An 18,221-nucleotide genomic window follows, 5' to 3' on the forward strand; every position below is an offset into this window, starting at 1 on the left:
TCTGGAGCCTTTTTATCCACGATGCTCACAAACTTAATGAGCATGCAACTAGCTGTGTCATCGCCCTGCTTTTGTTCTAGAATTGTCTTCTAGAATGTTTACCTAGTTCCTCTTGTTTTTTTCTGTTCTCTCAGTTTGGCAAATGTCTGGTAAAGAATGGGAGCTTATTTGATAATGTTGAATAGGTTTCCTTTGCTGTTAGGTCAATGTAGGATTTTTTTTTCCTTCACAGAGCCTCACCCTAGAAGAAGGTCAGGGTTCTGACTGTTGATTTTGCCTTATGAATGAGGTTTGGAATTAGGGTTGAGCAGGTCAAATGCAGCGGGAAGAGGCTTTGCTTTTTTTCCTGGAGCTCTCAGATCCTCACCAGGCCCAGGCCTGCTCGTAGGGCGTGGGCGCCTGTTCCTGACAACAGTGCTCTGGATTTGCTGGGGCGAGTCACGACTTTGCTGAAGTGCCATCATTCTTCCTCAGCCACCTGTCCGCTTCTTTCTGAAAACATTCTCCGCAGCTGTTCCATGGTGCCTTCTTATGTTGATTGTCGTCTTTTTCTCCTTAGTCTCCAGCCCTGCTGACTCCAGGTTACAAGCCTTTCTCTGACTCTGCTGAGAGCATTGGCTCCTACTTCTCTTGTCACCTTTTTCTGTGTACATTCTGGATTTCATTTTATTTGACCCATTAATACATTTCCATTTACTGTCTCCTAAAATCTCATTCATATCTTTTAAGAAACTTATACATAACAAAGTACACCAATCTTCCCAAGTCTCTGTGTACAATTCAGTGACATTCTTCAAGTTGTGCAGCTTCTTCTGAGTAGGTCTGCCCCGTCACCTTGAACTCCCTGCCTAAGAAGGTTCCTACCCAACCATTCAAGTTGCTGTTGTTTGGATTCCATCTGAATCTTAAAGACCATAATGCACAAGACAGGTTAATGTCTTGTGCTTGCTGATGACTCTTCTGTCTGCTCCTCCAGCACCTATCTTCACTGTATCAGTGACTGTCATTTTGATGTGTTTTGGAGGGAGGAATGCAATTGGAAGCCACTAAAACAATCTTAGAAGCACTCTCTTCCCCCGGCCTGCTCTTTATCTAGCCTCATGCCACATGGACCCTGAATGGTTAGTATGCTGAAGGAATAACCCAAAGTCAGTAAGTATGCTAACTGAACATTGCTGAATTTTTTAGAATTCAGGAGCTAAGTTCTGATGATCACCGAGAAGCAGGCCGAATTCCCCGGACAATTGAATGTGAGCTTGTTCATGATCTTGTGGATAGCTGTGTCCCAGGAGACGTTGTGACTGTCACTGGAATTGTCAAAGTCTCTAATGCTGAAGAAGGTAGGCCATTACCGCCTCCCGTATTTTGATTGTCCTCAAGAATGATTTGTTTTTGAGATGGATTCTCCATCCACTTCAGGAATCCCTGGTTTTTATAAAGTTGATGAAAGCCTTCCTTATAATGAAGGTTTATTCATAGTCCACTGTGCCTTTTTCTTTCTGTTTGACCCAGGCTCCCGAAATAAGAATGACAAATGCATGTTCCTTTTGTACATTGAAGCAAATTCCATTAGCAATAGCAAAGGGCAGAAAACAAAGACGCCAGAGAGCGGGTCTAAGCATGAGACGTTGATGGAGTTCTCACTTAAAGACCTTTATGCCATCCAAGAGATTCAAGCGGAAGAAAATCTGTTTAAGCTCATTGTCAAGTATGTACGGAACTGTCTAAAGTTGTGTAAAATGTATACAATGTTGGGATGCTCTCCGTTACAATAAAACAAAGTAAATCAAAATGGTAACAAACTATACTCGTGGAAACAATCAAGACTCCCTCATGACCTGAAACTTCTGTTTCCGTATTTGTCAGTAAAGTGTTATTGGCAAGTAGCCATGCTGAGTGTTTGCATGTTGTCTGTGGATGCTGTGGTGCTGCGGTCGTTCAGTGGAGTCGTTATTGATAGAGAACATGTGGTCCGCAGGTACCGACAATTTTGTCATTGATGAAAGCGGTTGCCTACCTCCGGTTGAAATAGTAAGAAAAATTTACTGTCTTACGCAGAAGGTGGAAGATACTGGCAATATGACAATTAATATGACTGTACTTCTGTAAGGCACTCCTACCTGAGTCTCTTTGGCATTTTAAAATTAAACAAAAAGCCTCCCAGACCAACGGATTGAAATGGTTTAAAATTCACTGTCCTCTCATTGTTCTGCTAAGTGCCATCACTGTCTTAGACCTCCTGCTGGGTGTAATTACATTGTACTCCAATCCATTCTTCTGTGGTCTTATTTTGACTGAATGGAACTGGAAAAGTGAAATCCAATTACAAACATCCTGTACTCATTGTACGCTTTACTTCTCCTTTCAGTTGTGTTAGCTTGCTTCTAAAGATGTGTGTCCAGGAAAATAAGACTAAAGCCCTAGTCAGTGAAAGCCCTGCCTGTGACACTTTAAAAGCTCATTCTGAGAGAGTCAGAAGGTATATATTGGTTACTTAAAGGTGCTTTACAGTTATCCCGTGTCATTATACAGTTATACATTATACAGTTATCCTGTGTCACTATACAGGTCCAGTTTTTAAAGCATGCTTCCCTTTGTAGCGTAGCTAAGAATTCTGAGAAATGAGTTGTTAGAATAAACTTCCTTGAGTTTTTGAGGGGAGGTGTTTTTTCATTTTTGAAGCTAATTCAAGGTAATCGAATGGTAGGTATAAGGGATCAGTGATATTAGAAATGGAGGTTGATTTTTTAAAATTTTAATAAGTGACATTCTATTTTACAGCTCACTTTGCCCTGTCATCTTTGGTCACGAAGTAAGTACTTTTTGCATCTTTCCTCAAAAATAAAGTAAACAAAAGTGACATGTAGAATGTCATTAGTAGTTAATTCCTTCTGACCAATTATTCATTTTAATATAAATCTTTATTCTTCATAAATGAGCGACATGGGAGGCAAACCATAGCTCCTTATAGTACAAAAAGACCAAAAATCAGTCACTCCTGCATTATTTTTGACTTATAGAGACCTTGTGTGTCAGATTAGAGTTTGCCCCATAGGGATTTCAGGGAGTGAATTTGGGGAAGTAGATCAGTATGCCTTTTTGTCTTGGCTCCTCTGGGTGCATTTGAACCTCTCACCTTTCTGTTAGAGCCAATTGCATTAGCCCTTAGATCACCCAGAGACTCCTTCAGATGATGGGTGGGAACATCTGTCCATAAAGGCCCGGGAAGTCATGGATACCAGCCAACATCACATGCCTTCCCAAAGAGGTAGTTTGGTAGTTAATTACCGTATATACTCAAGTATGACCCAACCCGAGTATCAGCCGAGGCACCTACTTTTACCACAAAAACTGCGTGCTGAAAAACTTGGCTTATGCATGAGTATATACAGTAAATGGTTGACAGTCTAGCTTGTAAATGATGCTATAAATATCAAAATGACCCTTAGCAGATCTCATCCCTCCTTTAGATCCTCACACTTGTGGGAATGGCGCGGGGCCCTGCAGTGCTGTGTTCTATTGTAGATGGGCATCTGCATCAGAATCTAATGGCAACACTGCACTCCATTAGATAGCACTGGGCTTACTTGAGAGCAGTGGTTCTCAACCTGTGGGTCGTGACTCCTTTGGGGATCGAACAGCCCTTTCACAGGGGTTGCCCAATTCATAGCAGTAGCAAAATTACAGTTGTGAAGTAGCAATGAAAATAATTTTATGGTTGGGAGGGGGTCACCACGACATGAGGAACTGTATTAAAGGGTCGCGGCATTAGGAAGGTTGAGAACCACTGCTTTAGAGCAACTTGAGAACACTGCAAGTGTTAGACAAGCTAACAAATATTTCTCATTTTGCGGAGCGGATTCCTATCAGTCTCAATGCACTAACTTAAGTAATGCCACTTTGATTTTAATTTGCTTTCAGATTTTTTGTCTAATAATTGTTTACATTATAGAAGCTTATATTGTTATGATTTTTGAAAATGAGAAAATCAAAGCCCAAGTAAATCAGTTTTATAAACAGGAAGATACCCGCTTTTGAGTCATATTTGTATTTTTCACTTTTGTTTTTCCTGCTTTGTTTTCACACCCCAGCTTGTTAAAGCAGGTCTGGCATTGGCACTCTTTGGAGGAAGCCAGAAATACGCAGATGACAAGAACAGAATTCCCGTTCGAGGAGACCCCCACGTGCTTGTTGTTGGAGATCCCGGCTTGGGAAAGAGTCAGATGCTACAAGTAGGAAACCAGTCATTCCGTATTTGCCCTTTTGCTTATAAAACTCAGGACTGATTCACGTTGGAGAATTGTCTCCAAGCATGTGTGTAGTATGGGTGTAGCAGAATATAGTTTGTTCGGTGGTATGTATAAGTGAGTTGGGACTCTATAGAAGTACTATTGTATAATTTCTATCTGAACTTAATTTTAAATTGGGCTAGTCTGCCTGTCACCATACATATACTGGTATGTCAAGACAGCAACTATTGTGAAATCTGAATTATTTCCCTAACTCTACTTTTCTCCATTTCCAACCCCCACACATTTTGTTTTTAAATTTCGGCATCAGCATGCCTTTGCTAGCCTTTATCCTTACACCATGACCTCGTCCTTAACAGGATCGTTGGAGGCAGTGAAAGCCGAGTCTCCCCACACTCCCTCTCATGACTACACAAACACGGTGTTGGTCTTTACCAAAAAACCATCAGCAAAAAAACCTGACTGCCAACAAGCAGATTTCAACTCCTAGTGATGCTCTATGGGATTTCCAAAACCACATCTTTACGGAATCTCGCAGCCTCGTCTTTCTCTCACAGAGCAGCTTGGGGGTTTAAGCTGCCATTTTTGTGGTTAGCAATCCAGTGCTTACCTGACCCCAATAGGACTTAATGGACATCTGCCCTTCTCTGTCTTGGCTCCTTCTGCCTGAGTCTGAAGCAAGGCAATTTATGAGTTCTTGTTGATTCCCAAGAAAATGCTGCCTTTGCTGTTCATAGCTTGGTGGCTGTGGCTGCCTCCCTCCTAATCTTATGATGTCCCCAAAATGCTGCCTGTCAGAAGATAGTACTGTTTCTTCCAAGTAACAGTTCCTGGGTGACCAGCCTTGATGTCTGCGCTAAGAATAAACATTCTCCCAAGACCCGTTGTTGAGAAATCGCCACCCAGAGCCAGGGCTCCCTGGCCCTTGTTTCCTGCTGTCTGCTGAATCACTCTTCAGGAGTTAGGAACCTTGACTGCCCATCAAAATTTCGACGGTCTTTGAAAATATTGTGACTTGCCCTAGTATTAAAAGCATTAGGAGTCAACATTCATTGTGATGCTGGCACAACTCCTTTAAATATGTTTAAACCATCGGATTGCATATTGTAGGACTTATATGTCAATAAAACAAAAACATTTTCAAAATAAAGAGAGCTGAATTTTCACCATCCGCACTCAAATATCTATATTTTCTTATATATTGTACATAATCTATTCATATTTCTAGATAATATCTATAAATACAGATTTTTAAAATCTGGACTCCTAAATATATGTGTATATTATATGGAGTGCAGGTTAGGGCCTAGTGTCTGTAGCCATACGACCCTCCGCACTCCTGCTGCTGTAGAGCCAGGATGGAGAACGACTTGGGCTTTATGAATTATAAACCCCCTTTCCTCCATGCCAGACTCATCCCATATTCCTGTAGTTGAGTGTTGTCAGTCTCCATTTCAGTTCTGAATCTGGCATTTCAGCTGTGTGTTATTCTTGATCAGTGGGCCTCCTTTACTTTTAATATAAACTTCGCTAACTAAGCCCTTGTGAGCGGAGAGTACCTGAAATAGCGAGTACCCAGGTAGAGTATAAAAGTCGATGCAAATGAAAACTGGGTACTTAGCCAGAATTGGCCACAAAAATGCGGATGTGGGAATCTGAATTATGACAGCTTTCTTTTCTGGCTTTTGTAGGGGGTGGTGGTGATGGTGGCTGTGTAACTTGCATTAGTGTATTGCAAATGGAAGCCTAGTTTACTCCCAGTGTTTCTGATTATATTGTTGAGCCATTTTATTACGTGATGTTTAAGAAGCATCGGAGCTTTTGAAATGAAACAGGTGCTCACACTTCTCTGCTTGAACTCTCCGTGGGCTCATTTCCCACAGTGGTTAATAGGAATGAGGTAAAACCTTTGTTTCCATGGAGTAAGATGATACAGTAAAGCTCTTGGGATAATACCTGACCAGTAGCTGGCATTTGTGAACATCGACTAGTAGCTGTCATTTCCTTTTCCTACTGGATGATTCTTTTGAACTTTCCCCCCAGGCAGCATGCAATATTGCCCCACGTGGCATATTTGTTTGTGGTAACACCACCACCACCTCTGGACTGACGGTCACTCTTTCAAAAGATAGTTCCTCTGGAGATTTTACGTTGGAGGCTGGTGCCCTGGTACTTGGTGATCAAGGTGAGAGACCAAAGGAAATAGGAATACTAATCTGTGATTCTGAAGCTTTTGTTGGTGCTGTTTAAAGCTCTTTCCTTTTCAATTCACTTCTTTTTGTTTTTTTCAAGCACATTTGTGCATTTATTGCCATCATCATTCTCAAAACATTTGCTCTTTTTGAGCCCTTGGTGCTCAGTAACTTTTTTTTTTTTTTAATAAATCATTTTATTGGGGCTCATATAACTCTTATCACAATCCATACCTACATCAACAATTCACTTCTTAACATTTGGTTCCAGAAGCATTTGGACAACACTGCCCTAACCAGTGAATTGTCAGTGAATGTCAGTGGTTATACATTGGGCTGATATCCTTAAGGTCAGCAGTTCGATACCACCAGTCACTCCTTGGGAGAAAGATGAAGCTTTCTACTCCTCTAAGGAGTTGCAGTCTTGGAAACCCAGAGGGGCAGTTCTACCCTGTCCTGTATGATCACTGGGAGTCAGAATCCACTCAATGGCAGTGAGTGTTCATTTTTTGTTTTTATCAGAAATAACTAGAAAGAGACTACTGTCATTTATACTGCAAAAATTAAGACAAACTTTCACTTATTAACATATCCCTGTATCAGATAACATTATATACACAAATTGATTGGGTCAGAGTGGTATAAATCCTTACTCTTTCCATTTCATACCACTCAACATGTATGTGATCATTTGCTTCAATCAGCGGTTCTCAACCTGTGGGTTGTGACCCCTTTGGAGGTCAAATGACCCTTTCACAGCGTCACCTGATTCATAACAGTAGCAAAATTACAGTTATGAAGTAGCAACGAAAATAATGTTATGGTTGGGGGTCACCACCACCTGAGGAACCGTATGAAAGGGTCGGGGCATTAGGAAGGTGGAGAACCGCTGCTGTAAGGGTTTATGCTAAGCTCCCTGTATGGTGGGCTTTGTTTAGCTTGTTGGCTGCTCTGCTCCCATTGCCCAGTACATACCTTTTCAATGTTGTGCGAATATTGTGTATTACATGTTGGGTTGCTAACAGTTTGAACCCACCAGCTGCTCCACAGGAAAAGTTGAGGCTTTGTGCTTCTGCAAAAATGTGGACACCCAAAGGGGCAGTGCTGCACCCTACAGTGTCACTGTTAGTCAATCAACTCCATGGCAGTGAGCTGATGAGTATTTTGCTTAGAACAGTTCTAGATACCTTGGAACTGAAAAGAAAGTGAATGATACATTTGAAACATTTTTGCCGTTTAAGTTCAGAGGATTTTCAACTAGAGTTAAGAGTTGCAACCTTGGTAGGAGTTTCATAGTAGTTTATAATGAGTACTTCTGCTATATTTTTACCCATTTAAGATTGATTGATGATTTATAAGAAATCCAACTGGAGAGCTTAGCAAAAGGGATATGCAGTTGGGCTACGGTCACTCCCTGAGTTTCTCTCTCTGAAGCTTTACACCTGTTGTAAAAATATGCCCGTGTTAGGCAATGCCCAAAATCTAGTCACACAAAGGTCATTCATTCATTTTCCATCTGCAAGTGACTCCACTTCTCTACATGACAGTGTGTCACGCTCTTTCCCTCCCTGGTTTCCGGAACACCACTCCTGCCTCCTTCTCTGCTAACTTCGCTCACTAGATAACTTTATCCTTCTTGCTATTTATTGGTTCTTCATCTCTTTAGCCTTATAACCGGTTGGTGCCTCAGTGCGCATGGTTCTTGGACTTTAGTTTTCTTGGTCTTATGCTTTGTCAGTGGTCTTACTCAGTTTCCTGATGTTACCTACCTGTGTCGTCCAAATTCCAAGATTTGTCTCCCTAGTTTGTACCATATTTTGCTGTTTTACTTAATTTCATCATTTCTGTGCACTACATGTGTGTGCATATGTGGGCTTGTTACTGACATGGGTGGAAAAACCCTCCAAAACCAGTAACACATCTCTGGCCCAGCAGTTTGCCAAAAACAAACAAAAATGTAGAGCGCATGTGTTGTTTCCATGAAATATGGAACTTTTTCCATGAACTCCAGACACATTCCTCTCACTGCCTACATAGTATTTCTACTTACATATCTAATAATTTTTCTAACAACATATTTGGAACCAAAATTCTGATAGTCTTCGCAAACCTGTGGTTTTTGTAGTCTTCCTCAGCTCAGTAAATGACAGCTCCCTCTTTCAGTTTGCTCAGGTCACAAAACATGGCATTTTTCATACATCATACCCAGTCTGCAATAAGTCTTTGGCCCTATCTTCAAAATATATCCACTATCTAGACGCTTCTCCACATCTTTGATTGTGGTCTATAATTCTGATCTAAATAGCATGCCTATGACCATGATTTCCCCTCCCATCTGTTGTTAACACATCTGGGAATCTCATTTAAAATTTAAATTACATAGTTTTGCTTCAAAACCCTCCACTAGCTCAGAATGAAAGCCAAAGTCCTGATAAAGTCCAAAGCCACTTCTCTGCCAACATTTCATCTCGTCTCCTTTGCCTCATCTTGTACTCACTCACCGCCATCGAGTCGATGCCACGCAGTGACCCTAGATGTCTCCAGGACTGTAATCTTATATGGGCATAAAAAGCTCCTGTAGTGTTTGATATATATCTTGAATGTGTGTTTATCTTATTCCATCTCTTGAGGGTCACTATCTGATTCATTTTTATAACCATCACAATATAATCCAAGAAGAGCGATGTGTCTGCTTCCATGGGTGTTTCAGCCTTGGAAACCCTAGGGAGAAGTTCGACTTTGCCCTATGTATAGGTTTGCTCAATGGCAACTGGCTGACAAATGCTAAATGAATAAATACACTTATTCATGAAAATAAATACAATTTTTCATTAAAACTTATTTTTAATTTAAATTTCTGAGCAAAAAGGCCAGCTATTTTCTTACAAGCAGTAATTCAGATTAGCAGTTTCAATCCACCAATTGATTTACAGAAGAAATATGTGGCAGTCTTTTTTTGTAAGTGATTCAGCCTGGAAAACTGGGGCAGTTTGTGGGTTATGTATTGGGGATTACATAGTGGGTTACACGTGGGGCTGCTACAAACACAAAGTCAGCAGTTTAAAACTACCAGCCACTCAACTGAGAGAGATGACTTTCTACTCCTGTAAAGGTTTACATTCTCAAACCTACAGGGGCAGTTATTCCTGATCCTAGACGGTTGCTTTGGTTTGGAATTGGCTCTGTTTTATTTGTATAAAGTCACTCTGAGTTAAAATTCCCTCGGTGGCAATTGATTTGGTGTGACTTTGGCATTTTATCATTTCAACTGCTGGAGACAAATCAGAATAATTCCTTATTATGGAACCGTGTTCATTCTGCGAGCTTTTGTTTCTGTGCTGAACTGTGATTGTAGGTATCTGTGGGATCGATGAGTTTGATAAAATGGGGAGCCAGCATCAAGCCTTGTTGGAAGCCATGGAACAGCAGAGCATTAGTCTGGCTAAGGCTGGAGTGGTCTGCAGCCTTCCTGCACGGACTTCCATTATTGCCGCTGCGAACCCAGTCGGAGGGCACTACAATAAGGCCAAGACAGTTGCTGAGAATTTAAAGTAAGTCTCTTCTGTATTTACTTCTTTATTATAAATCAGTTAATAGAAGGTCACTGGGGACTACACTGGCAATTCATAAAAGTTACAAGTAGCCATGAAATGTATAAAAATGTGAATATACTTAAACACTACAAATTACAATAATAGGGTACCATTGATATCTATCAGACTAACATTTTAAATATTAATATTTAAACATTCTAAATATTAACTAACACTTTAAATATTAATATTCATTTATAAATAAACATTTATAAATCATTTATAAATAAACATGTTGAATATTAACTAACATTAACTAACATTTTAAATATTAATAATCACTGCTGGCAAAAGAATGGGCGGTGAGTTTTCACATAGATTGTCCAGGATTCCGATTGACAGTTTGGAATGTTTATCACAACTTTTAAGGGGCCCTAGTGGCACAGTAGTTAAGTGCTTTCCATTTTGTGGCTCTTTCTATTAGTAGGCTACCTAAAAGTAGAAATCTTCACAAAGCATTCACAGATACATGTACAGACCGGGCATTGCAGCATGAGTTCGTCGTCACAGTGCCATAGCAACATTCACCATAGTGGGTAGCTGCAAAGAACAGATTTTTTTTTTTTCAATCTTACAGCTTTGGAGGTTGGCTATAGTTCCAAAAAATGGATGTTAACTTGATTTAATTTTTTTGAGGATTGTATAAAATTAGGGAAAGTAACAGTTTACAAGTTTACAAGTCAGGATCGGAAGTGTTTAGGATACAGTTTTTTTTTTTTTTCATAATTTTTTTGTTTTGTTTTGTTTTCTTTCTTTTTTTCTTTTATTTATTTTAACAATTTATTGGGGCTGATACAATTCTTTTCACAGTTCATACATATACATACATCAGTTGTATAAAGCACATCTGTACAGTCTTTGCCCTAATCATTTTTTTCTCTTTTCTTCTTTTACATTTTATTAGGGACTCATACAACTCTTACCACAATCCATACATATACATACATCAATTGTATAAAGCACATCCATACATTCCCTGCCCCAATCATTCTCAAGGCATTTGCTCTCCACTTAAGCCCCTTGCATCAGGACCTCTTTTTTTCCCCCCTCCCTCCCCATTCCCCCCTCCCTCATATGCCCTTGGTAATTTATACATCGTTATTTTGTCATATCTTGCCCTATCCAGAGTCTCCCTTCCCCCCTTCTCTGCTGTCCCTCTCCCAGGGAAGAGGTCACATGTGGATCCTTGTAATCAGTTCCCCCTTTCCAACCCACTCACCCTCCACTCTCCCAGCATCGTCCCTCACACCCTTGGTCCTGAAGGTATCATCCACCCTGGATTCCCTGTACCTCCAACCCTCTTATGTACCAGTGTACAGCCTCTGTCCTATCCAGCCCTGCAAGGTAGAATTTGGATCATGGTAGTTGGGGGGAGGAAGCATCCAGGATCTGGGGGAAAGCTGTGTTCTTCATCGATACTACCTCACATCCTAATTAACCAATCTCCTCTCCTAAACCCCTCTATGAGGGGATCTCCATTGGCCGACACTTGGGCCTTGGGTCTCCACTCTGCACTTCCCCCTTCATTTAATATGATATATATACATATATACACATACATATACACATATATACACATACATAAACACACTTATATCTTTTTTTTTTTGCATGATGCCTTATACCTGGTCCCTTGGGCACCTCGTGATCGCACTGGCCGGTGTGCTTCTTCCATGTGGGCTTATTTGCTTCTGAGCTAGATGGCCGCTTGTTCACCAGGATACAGTTTTTTGTCAGGAAAACTTTCTCACAGTTCTTAGTTGCCTCTCAACCATGTGGCCCTTTATTTTCTACCCCAGTTTGGCAAGTGTTACAAATTTAGGTTTTGTTCTTTCAGCTGAGTGGGCCCCTGAACCTCTTCCCTGCTTGAGCAAATGAACCCTCTGTGGATTCAGTACCCACTTTGTCAGTAAACCTCAGTCCGCAGGTGCTCCGTCCTAGTGCTGTGGGTAAGCGACCTTGGCTCCCCGGAGTAAATGCCTGTACACAGCCCTCCCACCACCCAGTGTTCTTCTAGTTGCTAGCCCTTAGGTTCCCTTCAGGTCTGGACTGAGCCCTCCCACCACGAGATACTCCTCCAGCCAAACAACAGAGAAGCCTCTTCAGTGAGTAAAAACACCAGGGAGGACCGTATTCTCAATAACGTCAACCATATGTGATCACAAGGGCACCACTTGTCCAAAAACAAACCTCCGAAGACAGAGGAGGAGCAGGAAAAAGAGATGAGTGGAAATGGACAGCCCCAGGAGAGAGTGGGGACAGTGCTGTTGAGATGATTGCAGCCAATGTCATGAAGCAAAATGTGTATACATGATTGAATACGCATAGGCACTGAACTTTCACCCAAACTGCAGTCATAACAGCATAAATCATAAGTGTGTTAGGAGATGTTAGGTGTCTCTGTACCACCACTACTAAAATCAAATCTGTTGAGTTGTATTTTATTGGAAAATAACAAAGTGCTATAGGAAAGATCTGAAAAATCCTACTGAGCAGGCATCTCAGGGCTTAGACTCTGCGTTTACTGGTACTACTGTACTGACTGAGTAGAGTAATGGTTTCATCACAACGACTAGAAGACATACAGCTGTACTTGTAACAGATTTTTCTATGAAATGGGACACAGGTATTTTGAAGGCTTCATTGTTTTAGAGATAAAAGATACAAATAAAATTTTGAATGCTACGTGACCAATCTCTGATAGACCACTGAACACTTACTTAATCCCGGGTCATTGTCACGTGCTGGTAATAGAACATGACGCAGAATTCCATGGTGTTGTTGTGAGAAAGAGCCCTACACTCCTGCCTTTGCCAAAGGTGTGTGCACCCCTGGAAGGTGGTGTGGCTCAGCGTCTCTCTGGAATGGGTAGGTGTATTAAATCCAAAAGCTATTTTGTTTTTTAACCTAAAACTTGATTTCTTTAAAGTTCTACTGAAAACCTGAGTAGTGAACAAATACATAAATTTTTCTGTTGTATGTTTGATCCCAGTCATTGTTTGTTTCTTTTATGCTTCTTAGAATGGGGAGCGCTCTGTTGTCCAGATTCGACTTGGTCTTTATCCTGTTAGACACCCCAAATGAGGACCACGATCACTTACTCTCTGAGCACGTGATTGCAGTAAGAGCTGGCAAGCAGAAAGCTGTCAGCAGTGCCACGGTCGCCCGCGTGGCCAGTCAAGATTCAAATACTTCTGTACTTGAAGTGGTTTCTGATAAACCGCTGTCAGAAAGACTGAAGGTAATGTTTCCTCTTAATTGTTCAGTCCAGTTCTGTTTGAACGTCAAGAGTTCAGTGTGTTGCTTGTGGTGGAACAAAAAATATGTAAACTTTTAAGACCAAAACATTTATATTGTGGTACTAGGGTTCATGTAAATTAAAGACTGAAAGCTAAAATGGTAATGTCTGGTTTATTTGGCAGTTCTTTCTGAATTTCATGTTTGTATAAACTGCCATTTTAGCAGAGATGCCTTCTTTGGTAAATTTGCTTATTGAAGCAGCCTTGTAATCTGGGCCTTTTATCATGCTGTAGGTGATGCCTGGAGAAGCAATCGACCCCATTCCCCACCAGCTCTTGAGAAAATACATTGGCTACGCCCGGCAGTATGTCTATCCCAGGCTAGCCACAGACGCTGCCCAAGTTCTTCAGGACTTTTACCTGGAGCTTCGGAAACAGAGCCAGCGGTTAAATAGCTCACCAATAACAACCAGGCAGCTGGAATCTTTAATTCGTTTAACAGAGGTTTGTTTATTTTAAGTGTATATACTTTTTTAGCTTAAAAAAGGGGGAGAGGGCAGGGCAGGGGTTGTATTTTTTGAGTAGCGTTCTGCATAGTAGACGTGCTTTCTCTGTCTTCGTTGTATGCTATCGAGTTGGTTCTAGCTCATAGGGATTCCATGTGACAGTGTAGGGTTTGGGTTGCCTCATAGGGTCTCCCAATCTCCACAGAAGCAGGTCCTTGGGCCCTTTCCCCTGTGGAGCTGCTGGTGGCTTCAAATGGCTGACCTTTCTGCTAGCAGCCGAGTGCTTAACCAGTGTGCCACCATGGTCCATCTTCCTTCTAAAAGACGTCATTTGTCAGGCACTTATGTGGCACCTATGAGACTCCTGCGGTGTTAAAGAGTGCTTGGGTAAGCTAAAGATTCTGGATTCCAAATCAGATGTATAGGACCATGAATTCATAAAATACTTTGCCTATTTGATTTGATACAGCACGGGTCCATAAGAATAATGCCTTTTTTTTTTTAACCAGCAATGTAGTATCACAACGGTGGAATGCAAAGGGAACTTTGCTAGTTAAAATTGACTGGGTCCAGTTTGGAGCTTTCACTTCTTAATTCTGATGTGTCATTTAAAAAGATTGGTTTGTATGTGTTACTGAAAGTAAAAGGCAAGAAAAAAGATAATATATTTCATAATCAAGCTTTCTGAAGTCAACACTCACAGAAAGACATGTTAGTGGACAAAAATTGTACTTTAATACATATATTAATACGTGTTCATTTTCATATTAAAGTTTCAGACCATTCTGAATAACTTCTGATTACAAACTTCACCACCTGAGTAGTCAGTTTTTGTGTAAATTATATAAGAGAAATAATTATAAACATACATTCCTGTTCAACCAATGACAAATATATTTATCTTTTGTTACCCGCCATAACTAAAGATGCTGCTTTCCTTCAAAGGCACGAGCAAGGTTGGAATTGAGAGAGCAAGCAACCAAAGAAGATGCTGAGGATATAGTTGAAATTATGAAATATAGGTAAGATTCAATTTTAAAATACTACTTTGAATGAAGTAAGAATTATATTCCCTTCTTTAATTATGTATTTAATTAGGGAAGGAAAATCAATTTAATTAGTCCATTGGATCACTTTTCCCCCAATGATTACGAAACATTTATGTAAATAATCTTTACCCTTTTTACTTTTGGGGGGGTCTGGTTAATACATACACACTTACTCCCAACCTCTTTGGACCACTCTCCCTTCCTTCTTACCCACACTCCACCCTCCTTTCTGTGCCTTGTAGATCACTTACTGTGTGCACTGCTCTGTGCCTTTTTATAGGAGCGAGATGGTGCTTCCTACGCCCATGAAGAGTTACAGTCTCCCGAGACACACAGAGACACTCGACCCTGCCCTGTAGGGGTTGCTGAGTCAAAACTGACTTGATGGAAATATGTTTGAGTTTGGGTTGATACCTTTTTTAAATTGGGCAATCTGTCCAGAGATCTTTCCCTATTCAAACAGATTATTTTTTTATAGTTGCATAGTATTCTATTATGTAGATGTGCTGTAGTTTATTTAACAGTGGATTAAGCATTGGCTGCTAGAAATAACATTGCAAACAAATATGTAATATATGTCCTTTTGCCTCCTTTGTGGACAGGCAGTGGGTTTGGTCCACAGTATTCTATACCTTCCCCTTTTTACTTCAGTACACTGGGCTGTCTGTCTGTCCCTCTCAGCACCTACAGCAGCTCCTTTTCTTTACTACACCACAATGTGGATGCATCACAATTTAGAAGGTCACGGTATCTGCTAGCAGATTTCCAAGATTTTCCAAGGCCAAAAATGTACTGATTTAAAGATGAAATGTTTTTGTTATCTTATCCCGTTGATTTTTCCCCCCCCCATAGCTAAGAGATGGATTTTGAGTGATTTTGTTTGTTTTTGACTCCTGGAGTCTGAGGCTTGCTTGGGGTCAGTTCCTGTTTGACTCTCAGTAGAAGTGGTGCCCCTAGCTTGAAGAGCGGTCACTTTATCTACCTGCTCGGCCATCTGGCTTGAAGTCCTAACAAGCACCCAGGCTTTTGATTCAACCCGGAGCTACCACTCAGTTACGCTGTGGTTCTCAGTCACCCCTTGTAGATGACACACCACAAAGGACTGTGCTGAAACATCCTACAGTGATAGTACTGTGGCCTGACACATTTGTCTGCACTCGCCATGATCAATAGTGTTTGATGTTAGTAACGATGCTACTATGTGAACAGACACCCTTTTGCACTCACTCATAAGCCAAACTTGAAGGCTTCAGAAACTCCATCAAATCTCTGATCAGGAGCATCCACAATTACCCTCTACAACAGGACAATTACTAGCTCTAGTCCTGAGTGCTTTCCATTCTGAATTGCCCTCATGGAGAGAATCTTAACCCAGCTGTCTCTTCATCCCCAGGCTGTTACCAGCCTGTCCATGGAGACTTCTCTGTTCCCAATAGTTGCTTCTAGGCTGTACATTTCTCTCTGGTCAAGTGGCTGGTGGGTGGGAGCTACCAACCTTGTTTAGTTCTCAGCTGCATGTTTACTCACTGTCCTCCAGGGTCTCTCCCACAGTTGAGGCCACAGTGAATTTCTCAGTGGCCACTCAGTAAATACATGTTGAAGTCTGTGCTAATGAGCCTTCATGGCTACTTCCAGGTTTTTCTTCTTATAATCTGAACACAGACTACTCTAGGTGTATCACCTGGGTAACTTGTTTCTCCCTCCCCCCCTTTCCACCAAGCATGCTGGGAACTTATTCTGATGAATTTGGGAACTTAGATTTTGAGCGCTCACAGCATGGCTCTGGAATGAGCAACCGGTCTTCAGCAAAAAGATTTATTTCTGCTCTCAACAACATTGCTGAAAGAACTTATAATAATTTATTTCAATTTCATCAACTTCGACAGATTGCCAAAGAGCTAAACATTCAGGTACGATAAATTAAATATTAATAAATATACTAATAAATATTTTTTCTAGTAATTTCAGGAGTTCCTTAATACATAGTTGATCTTTGCAGAATTAATACCCTTTCAATATCAGTATGTTTAAAATAGAACAGTCTTCTTTTTTTCAGTCTTATTTTCTATGGGGTGTTGTATAATACTCATTAGTTAAAGCTATGAAATCAGCGGCTAAGGATCTTTTAAAACCAATTATTAGTTTAAAACTCATCTACCTTAGTTCTAAAAAGTTGTTCAGCATTCAGTTAAGGGGAAGCACTGTAGCAGAATTCAGTCTCCCGTAGTTTCTTCTAATCCCTTGTAGGCAAGTCATTTTAACACCTTTGCCCACATTGCCCGCTTAATTTAAGAAACTAGCTCAGTGGCTAAAGCTCTCCTCTGCTAAACAGAAAGTCTGTGATTTGAATCCACGTAGGAGCCCTGGTGGTGCAGTGGTTACGCGTTGGGTAGCGATCCACATGCTCGGCAGTTTGAAACCACCAGCAGCTCCGAGGGAAAAAGACTGGGCTTTCTGCTCCTGTACAGCGTTACAGCCTCTGAACCCACAGGGGTCGCAGTGAGTCAGCATTGACACCATGGCAGTGACTGGTGACTGGTGACATAGTAGGTTATGTGTTGGGCTGCTGATCTCAAGGTCTGAAGTTCAAAACTACCAGCCTCTCTGCTGTTACTCCCATAAAGAGTTACAATCTTGGGAAGCCACAGGGGCAGTTCTGTGCCCTGTCGGGTCACTATGAGTCCGAATTGATTCAATGACAGTGAATTTGGAGTTTGGGGAGGAAGAACTTGGGGGAAAGATGTGGCAGTCTGTTTCTGGGACTCTTTGTAGCCTTAGAAACCTGGTGGGGCAGTTCTACTCCGCTCTATATGGTGGCTAGGAGTCAGAATTGACTGGATGGTGATGGGGTTTATACTAGAGGGTTTGCTTTTCAGGGTAGACTCCAAAGCTCAAATATAGGCAATTTTCTCTAAAAGAAATGTAATGTTTTGTTACATCTGAGAGATTAACGTTTAAAATCGTATTCTGGCATATTACTTGTGGGCTAACTTTGATGTTTTCTTCCAGGTTGTTGATTTTGAAAACTTTGTTGGATCACTGAATGATCAGGGTTACCTCTTGAAGAAAGGCCCAAAGGTTTACCAGCTTCAAACGATGTAAAATATATCACCAAGTCGGGACCGCTTGGGTTTATTAGCCCATTAAGCCATTTCAACAGTAGGCCAAAAAAAAAATAGTTCTTTGAAAACAACACCCCAAACATAAAGCCATTGGCAGGGGGTGGGGGTGAGGGGGTGTTAGATATGGTGAAGCTATAGTAAGATATAGTTAGCTATAGTAAGATAAGTGATGAAGTCATGTTAATTTTGTAAAACTTTTCTAAAATGCTAAAAATAAATTATTTGCATTTTATCTAAATGATATAAATTATTTATAATTATGTTTTTGAA

The 18,221-nt window shown here is 40.9% G+C and overlaps 1 protein-coding gene across 2 annotated transcripts in view; it reads left to right on the top strand.

Annotated features, from left to right (window-relative positions):
* The window catches only part of MCM8 (minichromosome maintenance 8 homologous recombination repair factor), a 36,789-nt gene extending 18,568 nt beyond the window's left edge, over positions 1-18,221 (top strand). For both annotated transcript variants that reach the window (XM_075563980.1, XM_075563981.1), the window contains exons 9-19: positions 1,189-1,340; positions 1,513-1,708; positions 2,782-2,812; positions 4,092-4,232; positions 6,294-6,435; positions 9,798-9,993; positions 13,057-13,276; positions 13,569-13,778; positions 14,726-14,802; positions 16,550-16,739; positions 17,839-18,221. In XM_075563980.1, coding sequence (XP_075420095.1) covers positions 1,189-1,340; positions 1,513-1,708; positions 2,782-2,812; positions 4,092-4,232; positions 6,294-6,435; positions 9,798-9,993; positions 13,057-13,276; positions 13,569-13,778; positions 14,726-14,802; positions 16,550-16,739; positions 17,839-17,931 — 1,648 coding nt within the window. In that variant the 3' untranslated portion in view covers positions 17,932-18,221. The remainder of the gene's footprint in view (positions 1-1,188; positions 1,341-1,512; positions 1,709-2,781; positions 2,813-4,091; positions 4,233-6,293; positions 6,436-9,797; positions 9,994-13,056; positions 13,277-13,568; positions 13,779-14,725; positions 14,803-16,549; positions 16,740-17,838) is intronic.

Source organism: Tenrec ecaudatus, chromosome 12 (assembly GCF_050624435.1).
Source record: "Tenrec ecaudatus isolate mTenEca1 chromosome 12, mTenEca1.hap1, whole genome shotgun sequence".
NCBI classification, from domain to species: Eukaryota; Metazoa; Chordata; class Mammalia; order Afrosoricida; family Tenrecidae; genus Tenrec; species Tenrec ecaudatus.